We start from the raw sequence: 26,874 nt of genomic DNA on the forward strand, positions 1-26,874 counted from the left end.
TACAGTGTCGGTGGGACCCGCGTAAAGGAGAAGAAAGGCCCGACGGTTCTGGAAGCCTTTCTCTCCTTGGCTCTTCTCCCTCTTTCTCTCTGTGTAACATACTCTTCCCCTTCGTCTATAAAAGGGAAAGCATGACGCCCCCAGGAGAGGGGACGGCGGTTCACCACTCACACGGCTGTAGACATCAAAACACACGCCCTAACACGCCTTAGGAGCACACGCACATCAGAGACTTGGAAGCGCAATACTAGAAATTTATTAGTTGATAACTCGAAACACCGACACTACTTTAATCAAATCCTAATATATTAATGTTGATAGAAGTGAGTAATATAGAAATAGATATATGCTCTATCGTTATTTAAATGGAAAATTGTAATAGAAGATGTTGATAATTTTTAGAATTAGATTTGAGAGGATATTTAATTTTCTAATAATGATATGAAAATTGGGTTACGTGAATTATCTACAATAATAGGGGGGGATATGGGAAGTTAGATAAAAGTTTTATGTGTATCGTTGATTATATTTCTTAATGATAGAGGTGGGTAGTTTAAATATAGAGTCATATGTTACTTTATATTGTTTTACGCAATAGCTAAAATAGATAATTATACACAACCAATAGCTATTATTATCTACAGTGATCGGTTACTCGGAGGTCGGAGGCTGCTAAATTTCCGTCTGCCCGTCTGTGTAGTTTAATATAGAGTCATCGTTATCTGGGGACGGGTTGCTCATTTGGCCATCCAAACACGCGCAGTCCTCCGTGAGACCGTGATCGTCTCGTCTGATCTGAAATGATGTTTCTAAAAAAATCTGATCTGAAATGATACGGTTGTGCCGGCTGGCAGTTTCTTTTTTGTTCCATTGCTTACGCACTCACTCACTACAATGATAAGATAAATAATATAGAGAAGAAAACAGCGTAAAGCATATCGGCACGCCTGTCCCGTTTTTGTGCCACTCCCATTCCAATCGAACAGCTTGTTTGACTTGTGAATTGGATCATATATAATGAAACATTTTTGCTAGACCGATGACTGGACGAGACGATCGATCCAGAGGACCTGACTCTGTACGTGCGTGATTCAAATCAGGATAACCATGCGACGCGGCGACCGTGCTTATCCTGGTTAGGTGAGCAAGGGGCCTGGTCTTCGGCACACACACTCACTGACACACAGCTAAATGTCGCACAGGTTCTCCGTGACCAACAGTCCTGTCCAACACCCAAGCATCCGAAGATTTGACTTTGGTGTTCTGACTTCCTCGCAGTGGTGGTAGTCAGGTGGGCTATAACTTTCACGCCGTTATGGCTTGCTAAAAATAGCAAACGAAAGAAAAAAGTCAAATCAGAACTACCGTGCTACACTGCTACTCCTTATAAAAAAAAATCCCGCATCATTTTGATACAGGATCGCACACACAGAACCACTCGATTTTTTTAGTTCTTGTATTTAGGCTGCGTTTGGTTACGCTCCGAGCGGCTCCGGCTCTGCATGCATGTGCTCTGTCCTCTCCTGTACATCGCTGTAGCAACAAAAATACCAGCTCCGGCTCCTTCCCAAACCAACGGGAGACCTGGAAGAGCTGCCAGAGCCACACTTCCTGGGCTCCGCCACAGTGGCGCTACAGTGTCGAAACAGGAGCCGGCCGGAGCCCCAACCAAATGCGCCCTTAGTGATCTCTCGAGAAATAAATAGTAAACCCATAGTTGTATTTTTCAGAAAGTGAGCCTTAGCTCAATTGATTGGATGAGAGGTGTGATCATGCATTGGATCACCCATGTTCAAGTCCTCTCTTAGACAGAATTTAGGGTGCCTATTTCTCTTCTTAGTGATTAGACTGAATTTGGGTGCCATTTCTCTTCTTAATGATTAATGAAAAATCACATAGTTTCTCCTAAGTTAATTGTACAAAGTTACTACTTCCTCTGTTTTGAAACATAATGTACCCAGACAATTTTAGCACCAAAATAAGGAGTCTAGACAAAGACTAACTCGCCTCTAACTAATTAGTTAGTTCGGTTAACTTGCTTAATTTTCTAAAAGGCCACCATTTCAAAAAGGAATGAATGCATGTTTTTTTTCGTGTACCAATTACATGGATCATTTTAGGCAAAATGATGTTTAAAAGGCATGCATGAATACATGCATGGATGTGGTTTAATTGTTTAAAAGACAAGCACGCATGGATAGGTTGAATAATATAATACCTTATAATTTAGGTTAGATTTTAAACTTTTAATACCGTGTATTTCAGAATGGATGCAATACTATTATGAATAACATGGTTATTCCTAGACATTACTTATAGTAACTTACAGTAACCTGGATCCTATAAACTTGGGATTACTATGACTCTATATCATTTTATTTTAAATGGTTGTATGGATAATCAATAATAAATTATGTATGCATTATATATGAGTATGCATCATGGTTGTATGGTGTAGTATCATAATATATTTTTATACTTGTATATATGTCGGTGCATATTAAAGTTGCCGATCATCAGACACCGACACAAGCTCTCCTCCTTTGCCGACCTCAAGTGAAGTCTGACGACCTCAAGCAAGGTTAGTGCTTAGGGGGTCTAGGGGTTGTTGTGTTCTTCGATTGTAGAAGGGGTCATTGGAGAAGCTAGTGAATCGACGGTGGTGGCGGGGCGAGCACGCCACCCTCCGAGCGGTGGAAGAGGCTGGTTAGGCAGCACCGATGATGGAGGCGTTGGCTCAAGAGAGAGAAGGATGTTGTGATTAGGACTAGCGGTGGTCGCGGGCGGCGACGAATGGAGATGGGGCAGGAGGCGGGCCACTTATGCTGGAGTGAAAATGATTGTTGGAATTGAGGTTTACAGTTCTCGCGGACGATGGCGAGGAAGGTGCTGAGTTGAGCGGTGCGATGGAGGAGCCGGGAGAGAAGGGAGGATGTGTGTGTATGTGACTAGTCTATTGTACGACCTACCGTACCTTCTGAGTGTTTGGCTGGCTAGCCGGCTGGGGCTGGGCTGGCCAGCACACTCACGAAAACACTGTTCACATGCACAGTGTTTTCCAGACAGAATAGTATTTTCCCCTTACAACAATCAGCCGGAATAGTATTTTGGTTTATTTTTCAGTCCCGCCGAACAGGCCAGCGGTGTCCTGTCAAAATTGTGTCTATATTTCTTGCAGAAAAGTATCCCATTAATGTAGGGACTAATAAATGAAAATAAAATTGTGTTGTTGATTTGCTTTTTGTAAGGAGCTAGGGGTGGTGTTTGAGCTATCCCCACCTATTGCATCAGCTCGGAGGCACGACAGATTTATGCATTGTTTGGATCAGATACAAGTATATAACAAATTGAAAGGTACTAAAAGTTACTCTAGCTAATGTATATAGTCCAACTTTATACTAACATGCAACTTATGAAACCTATTAGTCCGCTCCACCTAGCTTTTGCGTGTGGCTTATAAAACCTGGAAAGATCCAAAAGATTATAAACATATTTGGATTTGCTATGAGATATCCGGCAAAGAATGCAAATTAAGATACGCGATTGGAAAAAAAAAACTAGATGTTGCGCCATTAGTGTCCATTGTGGTCTTGTTTGAATGCTGATGGATCCACCTCAATCCATGTGTTACCAACATACATGGATTCAGGTGGATGCATGTGCATTCAAACGAGCTCTGAACGACGAACGGATACCTGCCATGCTCTTCCATAGATCAGTTTTCGTTATTTTGAAACCGTTGTGAATACTACTTCGGTATCACAACACGAGCTATGGCCGTGTTCACTTTGCTGAAAAGTTATGGCTGAAAGTACTGTTCACTGATTTATTATGAGAAAAAAACACTACTCGTTCGCTGAAATAGTACAGCACATAACACCGGCGAACATGACAATGACGCGTGTAGTTCGAGTCTCGCTGCCCTCGGCCGCACTGGTTACCATTTCTCCCAGTATAAATACCACCCCCTGTCCATCCCACCTCGCGCCACTTCTGTCACGTAACACGAAACCATTCTTCTGAACCAAACTACAAATAGAAGCATTAGAGCTCGTGTCAGAGAGGCATTGAGGCAAACACAAATGGCGTTCCACAGAACAATGGCACGGTGCCTATGGGCAGGCAAGAACGCGGCCGCTAGCGGCGCGGGCGCGGCCATTCCCAAACCTCCCGCTCCCCATCCCCCGGCACGGCGGTCTCTGCCGGCCGTGGACGACTGCCCGACACTCGCATTCCTTCGGCCGAAGCCGACCGCGGTCGGGTACGCCACCGCGACCGTCCCGCTCCCAGCGCACTGCTTCCCCGCCCTCCCCGTCGGCGACCACCTCTTCCACCACCTCCAGCTCGACGGGCTTATACCTCCCGTGAACACGACGACGCGGCCGCCGCCGGAGCATGCGGGCGTGACGGTGGAGCAGGCGAGGAAGGTGGCGAGGGCGGCCGAGATGGAGGTGGCGCGGGCGAGGCTGAGGTCCAACGCCCAGAGCGTCGTGTCCGGGTCGGAATTCACCGCGCTCTGCGTCGACATTGCCGGCGGCGTCGAGGGCGGCCACAGGCTGGGCCGTGCGCTCGATGAGTCCGGCGGAGTCATCGTCCTCGGCGACGCCGTCTTCCTCCGCCCCGACATGGTACGTGCTAGTAACACCCGAGACACGTAACGCGAGGAGACAGAGTAGCCAGAGAGCAGAGCAGCCGCCTTACGCTTTTACGCGTCTCTGATCTTTCCCTCCATGTGTCGTCGTTCAGGTAGCGAAGGCCATCGGAAGCATCCTCCCCGGGAAACAGCAGATGCAGCAGGCGCCGCGCGACGGAGACGGGAGCGAGTCGCGCAAGCGCGAGCTGGAGGCCATGGAGGCGCAGAAGGCGGCGATCGACGCGGACGCGGCGGCGCACGTGCGGCGCGAGCTGTGGTGCGGGCTGGGCCTGGTGGCGACGCAGACGCTGGGGTTCATGCGGCTCACCTTCTGGGAGCTGTCGTGGGACGTGATGGAGCCGGTGTGCTTCTACGTCACGTCGCTCTACTTCATGTCCGGCTACGCCTTCTTCATGCGCACCGCCATGGAGCCGTCCTTCGAGGGCTTCTTCCGGAGCCGCTTCGCGTCCAAGCAGCGCAGCCTCATGCGGGCGCGCGGGTTCGACGTCCACCGCTACAACGCCCTGCGGAAAGCGCAGGGGCTCCTTCCTCTCGGCGACCCCGACGCGTGTAGGCACGTCAGCCATGTACAATAGCTAGCGCGTCGGCCCCGGACGTGGTCGCTTGGCTTGTGCCAGGGGGCACATGGGATAAACGTGGCGTGGCATGGTCGACTCCCCGTCTAGTCGTGAAGCAACAACTCGCCGTGTCGATTCAGGAGGACAAGCTACTATTTTGTAGAAGAAAGTCTCATCAGAACGGCAAGCAACTAATGGCTTGTGTCATTGTTGGGAATTCACAATCTCACACGCGTGTTGATTGAAGAAGAAACGTAGGAAGCACTCGAGCAAATTAGGATTACGATCCTAATGGCTTGTGTCATTGTTGAGAATTCGGAACACACTTTTTTCGATCGTTTCGTCACATCAGGTGCGCCAAGGCCGTGGTGTACGTGTACCGTGTACGCGCGTGTGCACGGATGGCGTGGAAACATGTCGACACACACGCACACACCAAACATAAAACAAGAGTTCGTCAAGCCCCAAACTTTCTATGCTCTAGCAAGTCCTAGTGGCAACTGGCAAATGCAAAATTACAAGCACTTTTTTTTAGATAAGTAAGATGAACAAAATGATCAAATGGCACTGCAACTGCAGTTTGTGCCGCTCGCACACGGTCACAGCCACGACTCCATCCGCCCACTACTGGTGGCCCGGGCAGAAGGTGACGAGGTACTGCGCGCCGGTGCCGCAGGTGAAGGTGCTGGTGGGGTCGTCGTACGCGTAGCTGTAGGCCGCGGGGCACGCCGCTTTAAACAGCCTCGAGTACTTGGTCGGCCCACAGGTGCTCGGCCCGCCGTGCGCGCCCGTGCAGCAGTACTCAGGCGTCCCGAACGCCTCGCACGCGCTCCGGCACGCCACCGTCGTCGTCTCCCCCTCGCCTTCCCCTCCCGCCGCGGCCTTATTCGTCCCGGACACCTGCAGCTCGGGCGGGCACAGCGCGTTCACGTCCCCGACGCAGCCGGCGTACCCGCACGTGGCGTAGTTCACCCTGGCGCCCGTCGCCGCCACGCCGACGCCGACGTTGTACCCGTCCACCAGGCTCACGTCGTAGAAGTCCTTGCCGTCGGCGCCGCCCAGGGTGAACTCCGCCAGCGTGACGGGCGGCGCCCCACCGAGGGAGCAGCCCGCGGCGCCGCTGCAGTCGCCCGTGGCGCACGAGAGCCCGGAGGACGGGGACGGCGACGCGACGCAGCCCGTGCGCGCCCAGAGGCGGCCCGACCAGCCTGCCGGGGCCGGGAACGAGACCGTGGCGTCGGGCGACAGCTCGAAGCCCCCGCCCCCGACGGCCGCCGCGCTGTTCCCGGACAATGTGGCCGGCCAGATCGTCTGGGTGCAGTTGTTGTGCAGCGTGAACACCGTCGTGCCGGCGGCCTCAGCGCCAAACTTCGACTGTAACCAAATTGCCCCTGCATCGCATATGCGCAGATATCAGCACGAGTGCTACCTACGGCAATTTGCAGTATGAATACAGCACATGAGTTTGAGAATGTACCGGCGAGGAGTAGAAGGCTTGCAATTCGTGTGGCTCCCATGGACAACGGACTGGTTGAAGCTAGGACTCGACGAGAAGAATCAGCAATGACAGTCGTGGACAATGTATGATGGAACTAGCTGCAGCTGGAAGAGGAATGTGCAAGGAGTAAATCTGATTTTGTATATATAGTAGGCGTGTACTTGTGTTGATCTGGGTAACTGGACTCAAGGGAGATGGCGATTAGGTGGGAACCCCGGAGGAAACGTCGGAGTTCGTTGAGAATCGGGAGGAAAAGGCACGGCCAGCGCGCAAGCGCCGTGGTCGTGGTCTCGTGGGCAGTGGGCACCTCATGTACGCCTAAATGTAGGTGCAGTGGCTGAGATAAATCAGTGCACGGTTTTCAGCCGTGGTGTGGCCGTGTGGGTCGTGGCGCTTTTGTTTAGCCGCAGTATCCGCAGCAGACTGGAAGCACCGAAAAATCGTTGGAGAAAAGAGGGGGGAGAAAAAGAAAGGGAGCCGAAAACAGCCTGCGGATAAGGGGCTCCTGACTATCCTATCGGTCTTTAGTACACACAAATCCCTTTATAAAAAAAACTAAGTACACATCATGTTTAAATAAAAAAACTATGTACGTACCTAGAAAACCAGAACGACTTATAAGTCAGAACGAAGAGCTATTTTTCTATTAGAGGTTCAGTCATTAGCTAGAAGATGCTATACTTTCACTCTACTACCTCCATCCTAAAAAAAATCAATTTTAACTTTAGATTGAGTCAAACTTTCTTTAAAGCTGCTTGTTTCCTTCGCTAAGCACTATTATGCCTTGCCGAGTGAGGACGGAAAGCGATGGTATATGTTTGGTTCTCTCGCCTAAACATTTCAATGATTGCATGAGCAAGATTTGGCTGGCTCTCATGGGGAAGCCAAATCTGCTCATCCGCCTGAACGAGCTTCTCGTTGCTCGCACCGACGTCGTAGGAAAGCTGAGGTGATGCACCGCCAAGAACCAAGCAACCCCTTAGCTTAACTAAGTTTATAAAAAAAAATATTATTAATACTTATGAGTTATGACTCTAGGTATACTATGAAAATATATTTCATGATTAATATGATAATACTTATTTGAAAACCATAAAGTTACTATATTTTTTACATATTTACTTCAATTTAAAACTTTTTAAAAAATTAAACTTATAATTGTTTCATAACTTTTTTTAAAAAAAGTTAAATTTATAATTTTACGGAAGGACGCTACCAACTCCTAAATCCTTCACTGCATCACTGGTGCTTAAAACGCGTTATCACTCCTTTTATGGAAGAATCATGACAAATGTACTTTCCTCCGTTGTTCCTTGTGAGTTTCCCAAACTGAAGATGACAAATGGTAGCTCAACCCTGGATTTCAAATTTGCACACAAACTACTAGTATCATTTGTCATCTTCAGTTTGGAAACTAGTACGTAAAGACTGAAAGATACTAGTACACTAGAGGTTGAACATGAACTATCGTACAATGCAAAATTAGTGTCCAAGTAAAGTAAAGTAGTGTACAGTGCAAATTTACAGCCAAGGAACTAGCAGCTACTTGCAAAATTATCTGTTAAACGAAGTTTTGTTTTCATTTTATCGAGCTGACACCGAGCTGGCCATCCGAATGGTTGCCACATCTTCTCGAATCCGTCGGCCACTGACAACGGCTGCACCAGCACGGAGAGGCTGAACACGACCTCGGTCATGTTCGGCCGCCTCGCCGCGTCGTCCTCGGTGAAGGCCCTCGCCATGCCGGCCAGGCTAAGAGCCGCGTCCATGTGGTACTCGCTTCCCAGAGCGGGGTCCATCCACTTGATCAGCTTTGCCTCCCTCTTGTCGCCGGCGTCCAGCACGCCACGGATCTCCCTCCACAGCATGCCGATCTCCGAGCCAACGCGCGCCTCCATCGCCCTCCTGCCGGACAGGAGCTCCAGGAGCAGCAGACCGAAGGCGAACACGTCGGAGCTCGTCGCGGCGGCGTCGTCCGTGGCTGGCTTGGCCAGGGAGAAGCTTGATATCTTGGCCCTGAAATCCGCCGTCAGGAGGATGTTCCGCGCGCGGATGTCGCCGTGCACCATGCTCGGCTGCGTGTGCTCGTGCATGTAGAGTAGGCCGTTGGCGACGTCCAGCGCGATGCTCAGCCTCTGGCCCCACGAGAGAGTTACCACGGTGCAGCACGACGACGATGGCAGCGCGGACGGTGGCTTCTGGTACAGCCACTTGTCGAGCGAGCCCTTCTCGGCGAACTCGTACACCAGGAACGCGTAGTCCCCGTCAGCGCCGATGGATATGCCGGCCAGCTTGATCAGGTTGGCGTGGTTGACCATCTGCATCATCTTCAACTCCGCCGACACGTCGCCTTTCGCAGGCTTCACCGCAAACACCTCCCCGTCGAGCTTCGCCCGGTAGTACGTGCTGCCGATCTTGCACCGCTCGTCAAGGTTCATCGTGGCTTCCATGATCTCCTCTTCCACGAAGATGATGGGCTTGTCGATGAACTGCGACACGCCGGTGAGCAGCTTCCCTCCTTTCATCATGTGATGAGCGAAGGAGTTACTGCTGTCATGGCCGTATTGGTTCCTGGACCAAGAAAGATTGGTGTTCCCGGCGAACCGTGAACCCAGGCACATCGACGGCTTCTTTCCGTACCTTCGGTGCGCCAGGATCGCCAGGAACAAGGCGGCGAGTGCGACGAGAAACCCCGAGACGCTGGCGCCTATGATGACAGCCCGACGTCGCCACCGGGACTTGCCGTCGCCTGCACTAGCAGCGTAGAGCAGCGGCGGAAGCCGCGGCCGCTGTTGAACTGGGATCAGCATCGGCTGCCCCACGAGGGACGCGGAGGCAGAGCTGCTGGTGACGTTGTTCGCCTCGGCGATCTCGTCAATCGTCACCGCTGGCGTTCATCAGCTTGCTCACCTGGGACATGGTGTCCCCTGGTTGCCACACGTATGTGATGAAGCTGCTCCGCTCAGCGCGAGCCGGGCACTGGCAGAAGAGCGGCACCGTGACCTCCTGCCTGACCTGTAGACTGGTGGGTACCGACCCCGGGTTCAGATTTGGGATGAGTTGGTACTCGGTGAGGTTCTCGTAGGAGACTCTGGCGAGGTTGAAGAAGGTGTCGCCTTGCCTGATGGGGTACGTGACGTTGGCGAAGGACCAGCCGCCCGTGCAGCCGCACCTGCTGACGGGCACGAGCAGCGGCTGGCCTGGCTGCAGCACGCCGTCCTCGAAGCTGAGATTGTTAGCCGTCCTCGAAGCTGAGATTGTTAGCGCTTGCGATCCGGGCCTGGCTCGTGCCGAAGAGGTCCGAGATGCTGCCGAGGTCCTGGTAGCCCGGGGACTGCGTCCGGTACACGACGTACGTGTCGCACGGCGGCGACGACACGTTACAGGCGAACTGCACGGGGACGGTGTAGTTTGTGTTGTCCTGGGCACCGGCTCGCCGGAAGCCGAGGTGGAGGAGCAGCAAAGCGCAGCAGAAATGGCGGGGTTCCATTTCGCTCTCGGTGTCGGTGTCACGGCCTCACGGGCTGCTTTTCTGTGAGCTCCTTGGCTAAATGAGGTTGTGAAGCAGTGAGGCGATGGTTCAAGTCAATAGCGCGGTAGCCATTTGTCGGGGCTCGGGTGCTTTGATTCGGTCCTCGAAGTCTCGCTCCGCGATGCAGATGCCATTCGCCTGCACTTGGCCGTATTACTTTATATACTAGCAGGCATGATTTGATATGAATTAGTACAAATGTAGCCGCCTGTTTAATAGGGTGCAGCCGGGACGAAGAATGCAACAATCATCTTTTCAAGGTCACTCTCATGGCGATTGCTTGCAGCACAGGAACAACGGAACGGGTCTGCCGCTGTCCGATTGAAGCAAAGAGTTGCTGTCAGATGATGCTACGGCGTCATTGTCAAGAGAAAGAGGAAGGGGATTATACTATGGTGCCAATAACCAACATCGTAAGATATCGCTAAGCAATGAGGTGTTGATGATGCACCCAATGCCTATGTAAGTTTTCTTTTTCTGCAGGAAGTTCTGTTCATACGCAGATGGAGATGTTCAGGTATCTGTATGACAACTGACAAGATGTTCATAAGCAGATGGAGATGTTCAGGTATCTGTATGACAGCTGACAAGATGTTCATACGCAGATGGAGATGCTCAGGTATCTGGTATCTGGATGACAAGGTGATAAATAACATGACATGGTGCTCGTTCAACTACGGACTAGGATTTTAACCTGATCTACAAAGCAAGCGACGAAAACAACCTAAACCTAAACCGGAGATTAATGGGCAAGTTCAGAGCAGCTCTAGATGAGTGTGAACTGATGGAAATCACTAAATCAGCCTGCAAAACCGAAGGTTCACTTGGTCTGATGAGAGGGAAAATTCGACACTGGTGTGGTTGGACCGTTGGACAGAACGCCCTCTTGAGTCTTGACTGGAGCATAAGACCATTGCCCTACCATTCTCAATCGCCAAGAGACCAACACAAGGAAGGCTGCATTCTAATTCGAAAACCACACCCAGTGTTGAGGAACAGGTCTCGGCTTTGGATCGGCACACCCAGTGTTGAGGAAAACTGGCAGCAACCACGCAGGCCCCTATTCAGTAACAGCTACACAGCCAGAGGAGGCTTTTTTCTTGTAATTGTTTTTGGGGCCATTTGGCACGGGTCCTATTTGCTCCGGCTCACACTTGTGGTACTGTAGTGGCACGGTAGCACGGAGCCGGTGGAGCTATAAATCGAGGCTCCGCCGGCTTGTCTTCTTCTCAGTTTATATTTTTGCCTGCGCTACAGTATTTTCTAGGAGGAGCCGGCGCACCTGGGAGTCATCCCAAACAAGGCCGTACACCGGTTTTGACCTCATCCAAATGTAAAATTAGTGATCATTAGCCGTAGCCATCCAAATAGCCAATTCTTGTCTGTGTTGAAATAAATACCGGACCTGTAATTTACAAGTTTTTTGAATGAAATACTGGGACTGCCGTCGGCAAGGCTTGGAACGAAAACACTGATGATGCGAGAACGGAACATCAGAATTTTGGATCGGAGTCATACAGTAGGGGGTGATGAGCACTGAGCAGGATCCAGGATGAAGCGAGAACAGTGCTTCGCCGGAAACAAGGGCCTAGATCTAATTATTATACCGGTAGTCCAGTACAACAAGACACCACATGTCAGGGAGGACGATTGTGTTTTTTGGGGGGGAGGGGAGGAAAATAGAGGCATCAATGTGATTACAGTCGCAAGCAATAATATGCTTAATATATAAGCCGACAGGGAGGACGGTTGTGTTGATTCATCTTACCTATTGAATCAATAGATTTCAGCTCTGTTAGGGTCATTTCAGTTTTGAGAGGCTAGACTTGTGGTCCGCTGACCTTTCACGAGTCAATTACTCAATGTGCCAGTCCTGAGTTGTGAGAGTATTATAGGATATGGTAGCATGGGCCAAATTCTCACCCATTTATACCCAATCGACAATAGTATCTACAAGATCCTAATGTGCACCACACCTAAGGTTTTCATCGGTGGTGTCTTTTGTCAAAAACTCTATACACTGTAGGATTTATACTATACTGAATTAGTGAATTATAAGAAAGGGCCAAATTGGCTTAGAACATCTGAGAAAAATGAACAGACCATGGAAGCCCACTAACCAGGAGCGTGCAGCCCATGATGGATAGTGATTTTGTTCCAGTCATTTGTAAAAAATTCTTTGTGGTCTTACGTATTCAGTCAACAGTCGGAGTGATTTTTTTTGTCTTGTTTCGTCTCGAATTTCTTCTCATCCAATAGAAATATGGCTCGCCATCATCTCTATTTTGGACTTTTGCCTCTTCGCTACTGTTTAGTTAGATGTTTATCTCCCATTTTTTTCCTTAATCATAAGCTTTCAACATCTGACCCATTCATAAAAAGTCAGGGCAAAGTGCATATAAATTGAGAAATTAATGCTGACAAAATTATGTAATTGAGCTGAAATTTAAGACAACCTGCGTGATGGGCTGAAGTGAGAAGCAAACATATACCACATGTCGGAAACATACTATAAAAAATACTAGTGAAGGGCGCGCGCCTTCGAGCGCGACGCCAAAGCGTTATGTTCAGGAGACTGAAGGATACTGAGTTGTCGAAATGGAAGACGATAATAGGATATCTGGTTCCATGTATATCATATTAGCATGGGTAGCATATATGTTTCTTGTTGACTGACTGGTAAATAGTACTTGATGTCATAATAGCCTGGATATTATACAGTCGACAGGCTGGAGACCGGCTGTTTAAGTTTGCAATAGTACTAACCATAGATATAAGTGCAACAGCCTGGATATTATACAATGAGTAGGCTTAGAAAACTGATTCCATGGTTATTTGTACAACATGATCCTCGGCAGATCTTGGGCATTTTTCTTTGCCAAAGGTTCAAGCTGCTACCTTCTTTATCGCTGTGATCTGCTTTGGGATTTAAAGAGTTAGCTCTTTTCCACTGCGCGACATCTTTTCAACTTGTTGTGTGCAGTGGCGGTGGGACTTCATGCTCTACTAGATCCGAATCGTCAAATATGCAATCGAGCATGTCACCATGCTTCATCAGCTTACCATCTTACCAGGTGTACAAGAAGCTGAGATTGTCCAGAGTGCTTGGTTGACAAAAACAGAGATTCCATAAAAGGGCATACCCAGTGCAGAGAGTTCACGCTCTGTGCGAGGTCTAGGGAGGACGCACCCAGTACAGAGTGCTTGGTTGACAAGAACAGAGATTCCATGAAAATGGAAATTAAAGTTTACATGCAATGTAAGTAAGAGCAAAATAGGAATTTACCATGATAATTGTGTGCATGCTATCTATAAAACTGATTTCTGATGACATGGCCGAACTTGCATTCGAATTCGATCTGTTTAGCTTTTTTTTTTAAGAAAAATTGCTTCTCTAACCTAGAAGCAGTAGACAATGTCAGCCCTTTTAAAACCCTTAAGACAACCAAGAATATTGGAACATAGATATGCATGTTTTACTATGAAATAGTAGGTACCTTGAAGCAATGTTCGATTCAAGAGCAGCTCGAAGAGCAATTGATGACGATAACATATGGACCAACTTAGCAAAAGCCTCGAAAGTATAAAAGATTGGATGGCACATCCAAGGCCAGTGTGTTATAATAGTTGGTAGTAATGGTGGTAACACTTGTCTTTAATAGTGATATTCCTCTCTACCAATATTGATGCCTCTCCATGGAGTGGGAAGATGCATTAGAAAAGTTGCAACTGTTGCTTCTCTTGGAATCAAAAGGCAGTTTCTTGATAGAATCCACTGAGGCAACTCCAGGGTTACTCAAACAACTTTCTGTCAATGAAACTTCTCCCCCCATCTGTGCAAACAATTTTCCTTTAGGTATAAAAAGTGGGTAAAGCTTGCTGAAAAGAAGAAAAATAAAGTCACTTAAGTCTGTCTTATATGTCCATCTTCATGCAATAGAGAGCTCTTGTTTTTCCTATGTACACTTATACAGTACCTCTGGAACTGTTGTATGCTCCAGTGAAACTCCGCTGCTATATATTTGAGCATGAACCCTAACAAACATTTAAATTATGTTAGCCAATGAATCAACCAGGTAGCCAATTCAAAGTTCATGCTGCTACCCATGCACATCACAAATCCAAATGAGTATAACTTGCTTTTTTTGGAAGACAGATTATATTAATTTAACCGATCATTACAAAGGATAGCCCGGATAACTTGCTCAATATACATGCACATCGTTTGTGCATAAAGCATATGGATGTATCACGGACAAATCCTCATTAAACGAAGTGTTTAATGAATCAAACAACATTACCATTGACGAAAATAACTAAATTCACAATAGATGATTCGAGCAGTAAATTTGATCTTACCTTAAAGCCCGATACAAGCAGAGCAGGCGTGGATAGGATACGGACTGCAATATTGATGAAATGTAGCACGTACCTGCAACCAGAAACTTAAGTTTCAGCAATCATATAACCAAATTGAAAAATTATAATTACAATCTGATATAGTAAACAATTTACACAACCCAAGAACATTATTATATTTAAACTTCTTAGGTGGCCGTAGATAATAAGGAATGCTACTGGTCTCCATATAACATTTCTCTATGGTCTAGACAGCGGTTATTAACGTTTAGAAGCAAGCAACTCTATAAAAAAAATTAAAAGAATTAGACGATGTGCATAAGGCTGAATGACTGATGTCTAGAAGATAGATAAGCCATAGACCATAGAGAAATGTCTGAGGTGGCTGCCATCTGCCAGCAAAGAACAAATATTTTAAATTGCAAGAGAATAAGCACGAACATAAAATATAGGTCAAGGATGATTCAGATGTGCAACTCTGATGGCATTGGTGTGCATGGCCACTGCATTGGCTCGCCTCTTTTTCAGCTGACAACAACAAACAAGGTATATGTAGGGTTAATAAGATATCTGCATTGACTTTGTTCTAAATGAACACACAGTGACAAAAGCGAAATTCATTGATGCAATTTTTGCCATGAGATCACTTTTGCCTGATCGACCTTGATCTTCTCTGTAAAAATAGAAACAAGCATACATCAGCATCACTAACCCCACCAGCAACGACTACCGAAATTTAACAGTGTGAAAGGGAGTGACCTACCTATGGCAGTCCACAGTTTTTCTCTTCAATTCAATGAGCCCACCCCTAACTGAAATGAAATGAAAACTCATCACAACAACTTGGTGTGAAGCCATTTAATGTTAACTTGGTAGAAAAGTTAACAGTAATTAACACAACCATATCAAACTGAAACAAAGGAATTTCTGGCCTAAAATATTTTTAGTTTAAGAATATGAAAATTAGTTTGTTTTACTGCCCAATAAACGTATAGTTTAAGAAAAATAGTTAGTTTAGTTTAACAAAGTATTCTTCTCATTTCTATGAATCAGTTAAGGCTTATAGTTCATATGTTCCGTCAAGGCATTTTTCTCAAGCACTTGGTGTCAAGCCAACATTTCTAAATTCTGTGAAGGCATTTTCTCAGGCACTTGGTGTGAGGCCAACATTTCCAAATCCATTTGTTACTCAAAAAGTAATTAAATTAGGGGATAAGATATATGTGAATTTGAATTTGAAACTAGAGATCACCTTTGGAGTCACAAGAATGATCTGTCGATGTTGTAGCTCCTTACTATTGGTGTCCGATTCGAATGAGCTGCAGCACGGTTTGACTTCAGTTATTAAGATAAAGTATACAATATTGACAAAATGAAATATGGTTTGACTTCACACGAAAACACATGCAGCCACACAGGTTACTGATAGGCTTTTAGAAACATCGAGTAAGCCACCGGAGTACATAGTGACACTGATAGTTGTGTATTTAGCATACAGCGTATATGATGGTTTTAAAGGATCACTAAAATCATGAACAGTTTTAGCTCAGATTTCTTTAAGTAAATTATTATTTTCCTCAGCTAGGCAACTGATTATAAAACTATTCATTAGCACTTAGCTTCAGTCATTTTCAGAAATTATTAAGAAAAAATAAAGTTAGATCCCAGAATGACTTGGTCAAAAGCAACTACAATTCTTTTCATCTGGCCTATCAGTAGATTTAATAATAGCAGATAGCAAGAATCATTATAACTTTATAATGGTATTCTCAGATAATCACACAAGAATTCTTAGATAATGGAACAGAGGATCAGAAGTCCTGCATATCCTTTAATTTATTTTTCGAAATGTTAGATCCTTGAATTTCTGAATATGGTCTATAACCTTAGAGTTTTTTCAAAAAAAAACTTAAGGTTGTGTTTGGATGTAGACATTGAGGCTCTAGAATTGGCATTGGTATTGGATAGCACCAAATGCCGTTGTTTGGATGTCTTAGGTATTGGAATTGGAAATCACCTTCAATGCCAAGAGGTATTGGCTACAACTGCACCTAGTCACCCCCAATACAGAGCCTGCACCCTACGTATTGGGCAGAATTGGAGATGAGTGCATCCGTGACCGGGGTCGAGCGAGTGGTCATGAGGCGGGATCCTCCATGGCCGGTGGAGTCGAGCTCCCCCATGGCTGGCGGGGTTGAGCTCCCCCATGGTCGGGCCGGGGTTGAGCTCCCCCATGGCTAGGCCAGGGCTGAGCTCCTCCCCATCCGGCGCAAGCGGTCATGGAGGTGGGCTCCTCCATGGCCGGCGGGGTTGAGCTCCCCCATGGCTAGGCCGGGGCTGAGCTCCCCCATGGCTGGCAGGGTCGAGCTCCCCCAAGGCTGGACCGGGGTCGAGCTCCTCCATGGCTGAGATCATCCCATCCAACGCGAGCTCCCCTTCTTCTTCCCCACATCCGGTGACGCACCTCCCCTTCTTCTTCCCCATGGTCGGCGGCGCACCTCCCCTCCTTCCCCATGGCTGGCGGTGCACCTCCCCTTCTTCCCCACACCCAGCGGCGCGGCACACCACCACACCTGCCGTGGCTAGGCCCAGGGCTATGGCCACCTCCACGCCTGAGCTCGTCGCGGCCGAGGTCGGGGCCGTCTTCACTCCCGAGCTCGTTGCAACCGGGGCCAGGGCCGCCTCCACCTCCCCCTGCGTGCTCGAAGCCGATGTCGGGGCCAGGGCCACCTCCGCCTCCACCTACGCGTGCCCATGGCTGGGGCCAAGGCTGCCTCCACCTCTGTGCTCGAGGCCGTCGTGCGAGCGGTGGGGATTGGGGAAGAAGACAGTGAATTCCTAGAGGTGTACATCCAAACATGAAATGGTATTTGATGTGTCACTCGATTCCAGCTAGCAAATTCATCTACATCCAAACAACAGATTTGGTATTTAGTCCATTTCCAATACTAGCCTAATTTGGTAATGGTACCAATTTAATTCCAGAGTCTCCAATATCTACATCCAAATGAACCCTAAGAGATTTCAAAATCTGACTATGGTCTATAACTTCAGAAATTACTAAATAAGCCAATGTTGGTGGCACAAAATTACAGAGTGCCCAAAATGTAGCCAGAGAGTTCTTCGAAGCCAGCTTGTAAAAAATTACAACACTAACTTACTTGAAAACATACTAACTGCTGCTGAAGAAACAGGTTATACAACTTCCAATCTAAACCTCATCATGATAGCAAGGCAAGTGATAGGTTTAGAGAAGGTTTCAGACAATTTTATAGTGTTGTTCTTCTATTTGTTATCTGTTCAAGAAGTCTGTGCAACTCATATTTTTGAGCTGAACAGCAAATGCATATCTTCTATCATTATAAAAATCAAACACGTCTTTTTGGCATTCACAAAAATATACCACATGTCCTTATCTATTTAATTTGTAGACGGAGCGAGGTTAGGATGGTAGTAAAGATTGAGAATGTGGATTGCAGTTAATTCCAAATCTTCATAAAACTGAAGGCACCTATTAGTTGTGTAAGGGAGCATCTGTGTAGGCACTTGTCAGCGATGGAGCAGCGCTAGTCCTACACCAACAATGATGAAGTGGTGCAACAATTTTATTTTTGAAAGACAAAGGAAAAAAGCAATTAGATTGTGTCGGGTATCAGTATTAGGGATGCCTAGAAGAAGGAAGCTGATGACCGCGAATGATAACTCGGCCGATGGTCAAGAGCGTATTTTGGTCTCGCCCGACACCGAGGGTGTGGGCTCCGTCACGTCTGACCTCGAGGGCACGGGCTCCGTCTCGCCTGACCCTGAGGGCGTGGGCTCCGTCACGCTTGACCCCAAGGGTGTGGGCTCTGTCTCGCCTAACCCCTCGGGCGTGGACTTCGCCTCGTCAGACCCCTTGAAGGGGGATTCCGCCTCACCCGACGGGGTCCATACCGCCCCAACCACTACGGGTCTAAGAGTACAAACCTAGGGTCAAACTTTCAACACCAGAAAGGGAGTAGGCGCGTCTTGATGTGACCCGTGGCCACGACGAGCCATACCTGAGGACTCACGTCGCCAATGGTGTCAGGCGTGCTGATGCTATGCTACCTAATCCCCGTACGACTTCTGACGGGGGTATTTGCTAACCATGCCACCTGTCGGGACGGAATAGAGCGCCACGACCGGCTGACGACGCCCGCGTATAGTGCCAGTGATGAATAGGGTCACGACATGGAGCCATCCCTGTCATCATCTATAGGACCAGCAGGACCCGCGTAAAGGAGATGAAGGGCGCCGCGACCCTAGAGGCCTTCTTCCTCCTCGCCTCTCTCTCTCTCATGTAACCTACACCTTCCCCTTCATCTATAAAAGGAGAAGCAGGACGCTCCACGAAGGGCAACGCTAAAGGGCTGAACAAGCTCAATGAGACTCAACTTCGTTCAACCTTTTCACAAGAGACTTGGGACCTGCTCCCTCTCTCGCCCGTTTGTAACCCCTACTACAAACTAGTGCCGGTAACACGAGCAGCAGCAGACTGGACGTAGGGATATTCCACCCGAACCAGTATAAATTCTTGTGTCCTTCAAGCACACCATCCAGGCCAGACGCGTAAATCACAAATTTACTAGTCGGTAATTCAAAACACTGACAAATTGTAAAGAACTATTTTTTATGCACAACTACCACTGAATATTATTCAGTAACTTACCTGGTCAATTGAATTGACACTGTCTTCTGACTTGTTAAACATGAACCTAACACAAAAGAATGGTAATGTCAACATGTTTAACAAATGGAACCTAACACAAAAGAATGCTAATGCCTTTTTTATGCATGATGAAATGGAAACACAAAACAACATTATTTTTTTTACAATCCACAATCACTCAACATGCTATATAATTGTTTGTTGCAAAAAAAAGGTAGGAACCCACTAATCATCGACCTTGAATAACATGTACCGTGACTTTAGCCGAACCAATGTGTAGTACATAGCTATAAATTTACACTGCCAGGGAAAAAGAAAGAGCATAGCAACCTCTTTTTCTTAAAGAAGACAAAAGACACCAAACTTTCATAAATGACCATCAAGGACGGCATAACAAATGAGTCGAAGCATGTGCTCGAAGATCATCACACAACTCTATGAGAAACCTTGCACAACCTACACTTTTCTAAAAAATGGACCCTACAAGATGGAGCAATTTAGTGTTATTTGAAAAGTTGTCCACCAAACAGTTCATAGCAATGCATCCATCTCTAAACATTTCATACCAATGCATCGATCTATATTGTTTCAACATACGAGCAGGTATCTTTTCTGGAGGCTAAAAGCTAAGAATCTATGATTTACATGGAGCCACTAATCATTATGTCGAAAAGCAAAGCATGTACCAATAAGGAAAAATAGGAGAATTACATACATGTTCATATATCGTGTTGTGCTCGCCTTTCTTTGTCATTAGAGAACTATCAAGTCGAACCTAAAAACTGTACCTTCCTAGGAAGGACAAATTTGAAAATGGGCTGAATCAACTATCAAGCTCACTGAAAAATAGGTTTGCTTTTCGAAATCCCAACTACAACACTAACCATCTCTTATCTTTCCATACTGCACGACCAAAATTCTATTGGACATGAATATATACGAAAAATCTTGATACGGGAAACAAAACAATAACATCAGTGTCCTAAAAATTAGGGTTTGGGAATCGGTGACCAGTGGAGCCCCCATCAGCTAGGGTTCTTACCACGTGACTGCTGCCGTTCGCTATGGCGAGCTTCACCGCCGCCGCCGAAGAGGCAGCTAGGGTTTCGTACCGGTGGGAGGAGGCAACGTTGGGGGAACCCGCGCCGGCGGCCACTGGCGTGGCGAGGTCACGACACTCCGTGGAGACAGACACCATCATGGCCCACGTGCGGTGCTGCACCGTAGGCCGGGGAGCCGTCGCCCCGGCAGTGCGCCGTGCGGCCATCCGGCGTCGCTGGGGTTGGCTGGCATGCCATCATGTCAGGAGAGAGGGAGAGGGTAGGGGAGACAGAGGAAGGAGGAGGGAGGAGGGTGGCCTCCGCTGCCCCGAGGACCGGCGGCCGTCACGGTCGAGGCGTCGTCGCCTTAGTCGCCGCTGCATCGGGAGAGAACCTCGGGAGAGACCGAGAGAGAGAGGACGAGAGAGATGCATCTTTTTTTGGTTGAAGGAGAAGTGGAAGCTAAGGTATATATTTGCTTCTTTAGATTCTGAAGAGAAGCGGGAGAAGCTGAGAAGAAGCGACAGAAGCCAATGAGAAGCATGGGAAGCTGTTCCAGGCTTAATCTGATTCAATAAATCTGGGCCACACGATCGCATATTGAACATCTAGAAACATTCAGGGCGACGTGGACGCGGTTTCTTAGCCAGGAGCTATCGCTCTACATTGGCTGGCACGTAACCACATCGGGAGAGAGGGAGACGGTGGGGGAGAGGGAGGAAGGAGAAGGGAGGAGGGTAGCCTCCGCTGCCCCAAAGACCGGCGGTCGTCACGGTCGGGGCGCCGTCACCCTGGTCGCCGCTGCAACGGAAGAGAACCTCGGGAGAGAACAAGAGAGAGGACGGGAAAGATGTAGCTTCTCTTTTTTTGGTTGAAGGAGAAGTGGAAGCTGAGGTATATATTTGCTTTTCTAGATTCTAAGGAGAAGTAGAGGAGAAGCGGCAGAAGCCAACGAGAACCACGGGAAGCTGTTCCAGTCTTAATCCGATTCAACAAATCTAGGCCACACAATCGTGGATCGAACGACTGGAAACATTCAGGGCGACGTGGACGCTGTTTCTTGGTCAAGAGCTATCACTCTTTGTAGTTTTAAACTAGTATGGGGCAGGCGCCCTCGTGTGCGTTGATGAGCACAGTGAAAATTTCGTAGTATGTCGAATATACAAGGAGTTCCAATAGATGGGGCTATATGCATAGGCCGATAAAAAGATACGTTACAATCTCATGCTTCTAGTTACTTTATCCGGCTTCTCCACTACTTCTCCTCGGCTTCTTCGGCTTCTTAGTCGAATCCATAGAAGCAATCTTGGTCTTGTTCGCTTCTCTTATAATTTGTCTTTTTCAACTTGTTTTTTCAGTGGGAACAGTGTTTTTTCTCTCACAACAAATCAGCCAGAACCATATTTTGGCTTATTTTTTCAGCGAAGCGAACGAAGCCTATAGTAGATAGACCTTGAACGCTAAGGAGAGATGGGATATTATGCATATATAGATGCACGTTGATAGGGAGTGCATGCAAGAGTTCACAACATCAGATATATCTGCATCTGCTAAGGCTGGTGGTGTCTGTTTTTGAGCTTGTACCAATTGTCATGACCGCTGATAAAGCTTCTAGCTTCGATCTACCTCCCAGCTCTGACCACATGATGTGCTTTCACTATCTGGGGCTTGTGCATAAGGGACATGTTGTCGGTGTCTTGGACGGTGAAGCTCTTGATTGGCTACATAACAGATTAAGCAATGATTATAAACAATCAATGTATTGACGGTCTAGGTTTGAGGTGGAGAAGCCAAGAGTGCAAGAAAAAATAGTAGTGAAGGGTTACTATGACCTCTGTGTCCATACAATTTTGTAGTAAAAGTGCATAGGAAGGATAAATTTCTATAGTTGTACCTTAAATGAATTTGTCCAATTCATTTATGGCAATTATGTGTAGATCCATATAACACACAAGAGAAAATAGCACCATGTCATTGAAAGCTCTAGTTTGGTTTTGGTTAATTGATGAAACCCTAAGTGCTAACCTAGTTTATCAAGATGATTATGAGATAGGTAGCACTACTCCAAGTGATGAAGTAATGGCGAAGATCATGACAATGGTGATGGCATGGTAATGGTCAAATGCTTAAACTTGGAAAAGAAGAAAGAGAAAAACAAAAGGCTCAAGACAAAGGTATAAAATATAGGAGCCATTTTATTTTAGTGATCAAGACACTTAGTGAGTGTGATCATATTTAGGATAGATAGCCGTACTATTAAGAGGAGTGAAACTCGTATCGGAATGCGGTTATCAAAGTGCCACTAGATGCTCTAACTCATTGCATATGCATTTAGGATCTAGTGGAGTGCTAACACCCTTGAAAATGTTTGTGAAAATATGCTAACACTTGTGCACAAAGGTGATACACTTGGTGGTGTTGGCACAACTACAAAGGAGGTGGTGTCTGTAGGGTTGAGATTCGGCGCTTTTGGGAAAATGAAATGCCTATTTTCTATTGCGTCGGATGCAAAATTCTTGGTGGTTGGCACATTTGAGCAAGGGTGAAGAAGTTAGAGTTGAAATGGAGTTGGTCGAAATGATGCTGGCGTCGGTCTACTGACCGGACGCTGGGTCACTCAGCGACCGGACGCTGAAAGGCTACGTCCAGTCGAGCTGTCAGACGGCACGGTGGCTAGGGTTGAGCACTAGACGCTGGTCTGTGTCCGGTCAAGATGTACCGGACGCGTCCGGTCAAAAAAATATGCCTCAGGGAGCTTACTGGAAACGACTGGGCGCTGGGGCTTCAGCGTCCGGTCAGTTTTACCAGAGCGTCCGGTCAGCTTCATAGCCGTTGAAATTTGACGAACAACGTTTGAAGCTGGTGACGCGTGGCGTCCATCGGGCGACCGGACGCTGAGGGACAGCGTCCGGTCAGTATGACCGGAGCATCCAGTCAGAGCGCGTTTTGCCAAGTGAAGGGGGTATAACGGCTCTATTTGATTGGGGCTCTATTTATAGCCCCATGGCCGGCTCAAGGGATACGCTTGCACATTTTTCATTGACATAGCATCCTTATGAGCTTAGCCAAAGCCCTCCCACTCATCTCCATCATTGATCCATCATCTTTGTGAGATTGGGAGAGAATCCAAGTGCATTGCTTGAGTGATTGCATCTAGTGGCACTTGGTATTCGTGTTGCGCTGCGGATTTCGCTTGTTTCTCTTGGTGGTTGCCACCACCTAGACGGTTGGAGCATCAGTGAAGGATCGACATGAGTTGGTGATTGTTCGTGGCCGCCTTCGGTGATTGTGAGGGGAGTTGTACCTTCCCCGGCGGAGCGCCGAAAGGTAACTCTAGTAAATTGCTCGTGTCATTGAGTTACCTCACTTGTGGGTCGGTTCTTGCGGTGTCCAATCGTGTGGACGAGGTTTGTGAAACACCTCTTAGCCGCCGAACCACCAAGTGTTGGTCGACACAACGGGGACGTAGCGTGTTGGCAAACACGTGAACCTCGGGAGAAAATCGATTGTTTCTTGTCTTTGGCATTCTCCTGGTGATTGGCTATATATTCATCTTGTGATTGGTTCATCCCCTACACGTCGGTATAATCACCTTACTCACTTATTTACATTCTTGCAAACTAGTTGACACAAACTCTTTAGTGTAATTAGAATTGAGAGCTTGCTTTATTATTTATATTCATCTAGTTGAGCTCTTTAGAGTAGCAAGGTTGAGAGCTCTTAGTGAGTAATTACATAGCAAGTTTGTGTGCCTAAGTAATCATTGCAACTAGAATTATTGGATAGGTGGCTTGCAACCCTTGTAGAGCTAGAGCAAGTTTGCATTACGCTATTTGTCATACTAATTAAATTGCTCTAGTTGATTTGTAGATTTTTAAATAGGCTATTCACCCCCCCTCTAGCCATCTTAGGACCTTTCAGCCATCCTATAGATTGAGATGGAAATTGAGTAAATCCCTTATAAATGAAATTAACTCAGTGCTATGTCGGTAGTCACTTGACCTAGGAGTTTTACAGTCCTACCAATCATCCATCAACTATATTTTTTAGGTAGGATATATGAAACTAAACTTATATCTGATCTAAAATGGTGTGCTATAAAGACAACACAAGAGCAAGAGCGCCCTAGGAGGGAAAAAGAATCATTGGCATGTTAGTCACATTTATACAAAGCGAAAACAAAGGAACCCACTCTCCTCTGTTTCTTCTGAAAATCCATTAGTGGCATACGAAAATGTCAATATAAAATTATTGGCACCGACTATTACAAATTTGAACATATTTGAGATTTCAATATTCTATCATGAGGATGGAGGCACTCCTCTGCCGCTCAAAATAGTTTTTGAGAAAAACAAATTTGTTTGGAACCTAAATTCTGTTGATTTTTTTACTGTAAGTGATATAGCCAATCTTAAATTGGACTTTCAACTTTGAAATTGATGGGATGCTAAAATCTAGATTTTCTAGTCTTCCACAAATAAGGTAGGCTACAGCTATATTAATCATCCCCGAGACATAACTTTCTCAAGGTGCCCTCAATGAAGCGGCACCGAGAGGGAAAACCAAAACTATATTAGATTAAAATATTACTTTCCCAAACCATAAATATTTTGCAAATATACTTTCAATCATATTTAGGATAGTGAAGAAATGACAAATGGAGGAAGAGTGAAAAATTTAGCATACCTCCAAGGAAGAAGCAGTCGTTAGTGTGTGATTTTCTATTGGGTCAAGACAGAAGTCGCCGCCATAATTGTCAAGCATCAAGCCAGGCTAGCACCCTCCCACATTGTACACCAGACTTGAAGATGCAGCTTCGATTCTAAAGTGGCAAGACATGTTACCTCAGTTGTAAACAAACTCAATGAAAAAAATTAAAAGGCACATGTGTGCACACACACACACACCAAAAAGACGAAAATCTACACACAAACATCTGGGCTGATATTTTAGACCTTTGGCCACCGACACAGCAAAAGAAAAACAGTACATATGAGGATCTAGGAATTTCAAGATGGCATTTGGCATAGGCAGGTCATCTCGAAAACATTGTTGAAAGAAACAAATAGTTTTATACCTTAAAAAGTGAGGTCTAAAAAATCGGAAACATAAAGATCAAGAAGAGTTTGTAATCAATTGAAGCATAGGAACTTCGGAGAAGCTCTTAGAACTATATGCTGACTTTAAAGTTAGTAGTTGTACTGTATCTCGTTGGCTGTAAGTATGTGCCATTTGTAATTATCTCATTGATTGCAGCTATAAATAGTGATTTAGAATGAACACTTTTTTATATATGAAGAAAAATAGCTACAACCTTTGCCTGTCAGGGTCACATCTCAGAACACCCGATTGCAACGCGTATTACCTGGCGAAGACTTAGATGAGTGCGAAAACTCAAATTAGTGCCAACGTAAAGAAAGATACCCAAAAAGGGGGAAATGCCAACAACGTCTGCTGCTCAAACAACACGCTTACCCCTGAGTAAACAAAGGTGACAAAGTATGAAAAGTAGGAGATAATGGCAAGAATGTCCGCCTGCCCAAACATCCGTTGCTCGATGGAAGCTCTCTTAGAATTTGGAGGAAAAGAAAACATGGGACTCTAAACAGCGAAGCAGCAATATTTTATAACACACTCAATATAGATAATCGCGCTGACAAAGCACATGGACCTACACAGAAGCTGCAAATGAAGAAGAAGTGAATTGAAAGAAGTACCTAAGAGTTTTGGAGGCTGACTGGGATGGCCAACCTAGAATCAACGTACCAACCGACTGTTGTGAACCGATGAAGGACAACACAGTTAAAAAAGGCATGGTCCTCTGGAAATGTAAAATTGCACCAATCAGGGTAGGTGTTACTAGAAAAAGGTAGGTATGTCTGCACAACTGAAGCACACAACAAAATTAGAAAAATAGAGGAAAGGTAAGTAACATCAGTGCAGCAACCTGTGTTGGAAAGATACATTTTGTATAGTGCCACACCTAAGGTTCCTGTAAGTGCAAAGAACACTAAAACAGTAAGTAGATAATGGGCATTAGGGCTTCAAAACATGAAATATTACTAATTCGAATAATAGGCAGAAGAAATAAATACCTTGATGCATTTTAGCTCTATGTATTTCATTGCTCGTAGATAGAATCACCCAATGTAACCTGCGCAAGGAAATCTCAAGTTCATTCCTGTTATGGGATCAATGTTCTTCTAATACTTACATAACAGCTGCAATGTATAGCTTCATTGTGTCCTTAGAAGATGTCAAGTGCTCTAAAGATAGACAAAAAAAGAAGCAATTGTTCAAAGAAAAAAAATGGAATCTGATCATATCTATAGACAATTAGATAATGCATGATGAGAGGTAGCAAATTTATCAGTTGTTAAGAGATGACAAAGTAGATAATTACCTTCTGAAGGCCACTGGTTTACATCGTTATCATTTCGCTATCATCAATAGGGCCAATGTACAAGCTCTCCTTAAGGTCTCCTATAATATATCCAAATTCAGAAGGTAAATAGAAGATTAAACATTTTTTATGAGGCGTATT

General features: G+C 46.3%; 2 protein-coding genes and 2 pseudogenes across 2 annotated transcripts; 1 reads left to right on the plus strand and 3 right to left on the minus strand.

Annotated features, from left to right (window-relative positions):
• Window positions 1-4,003: 4,003 nt before the first annotated feature.
• On the plus strand, window positions 4,004-5,494 carry LOC136540359 (calcium uniporter protein 2, mitochondrial-like). The gene is made up of 2 exons (XM_066532356.1): window positions 4,004-4,628; window positions 4,747-5,494. Exons 1-2 carry the CDS (start codon window positions 4,083-4,085, stop codon window positions 5,227-5,229), a joined length of 1,029 nt encoding a protein of 342 aa, XP_066388453.1. The 5' UTR covers window positions 4,004-4,082; the 3' UTR covers window positions 5,230-5,494.
• Window positions 5,495-5,678: 184 nt separating this feature from the next.
• LOC136540360 (pathogenesis-related thaumatin-like protein 3.5) lies at window positions 5,679-6,836 on the minus strand. The gene is made up of 2 exons (XM_066532357.1): window positions 6,689-6,836; window positions 5,679-6,602 (listed from the first exon to the last, which is right to left on the minus strand). Exons 1-2 carry the CDS (start codon window positions 6,726-6,728, stop codon window positions 5,836-5,838), a joined length of 807 nt encoding a protein of 268 aa, XP_066388454.1. The 5' UTR covers window positions 6,729-6,836; the 3' UTR covers window positions 5,679-5,835.
• Window positions 6,837-8,168: 1,332 nt separating this feature from the next.
• Window positions 8,169-10,336, minus strand: LOC136540361 (serine/threonine receptor-like kinase NFP; annotated as a pseudogene).
• A 2,247-nt stretch (window positions 10,337-12,583) lies between these two features.
• Window positions 12,584-20,491, minus strand: LOC136537354 (uncharacterized; annotated as a pseudogene).
• Window positions 20,492-26,874: the final 6,383 nt, after the last annotated feature.

This window comes from Miscanthus floridulus, chromosome 2 (genome assembly GCF_019320115.1).
Source record: "Miscanthus floridulus cultivar M001 chromosome 2, ASM1932011v1, whole genome shotgun sequence".
Classification (NCBI taxonomy): Eukaryota; Viridiplantae; Streptophyta; class Magnoliopsida; order Poales; family Poaceae; genus Miscanthus; species Miscanthus floridulus.

Coding starts and splice junctions, on each gene's coding strand:
- LOC136540359 (XM_066532356.1), top strand. CDS start 4,083: ATGGCGTTCCACAGAACAATGGCACGGTGCCTATGGGCAGGCAAGAAC. Junction 4,629..4,746: donor TCTTCCTCCGCCCCGACATG/GTACGTGCTAGT, acceptor GTCGTCGTTCAG/GTAGCGAAGGCCATCGGAAG.
- LOC136540360 (XM_066532357.1), bottom strand. CDS start 6,728: ATGGGAGCCACACGAATTGCAAGCCTTCTACTCCTCGCCG. Junction 6,603..6,688: donor AAGCCTTCTACTCCTCGCCG/GTACATTCTCAA, acceptor TATGCGATGCAG/GGGCAATTTGGTTACAGTCG.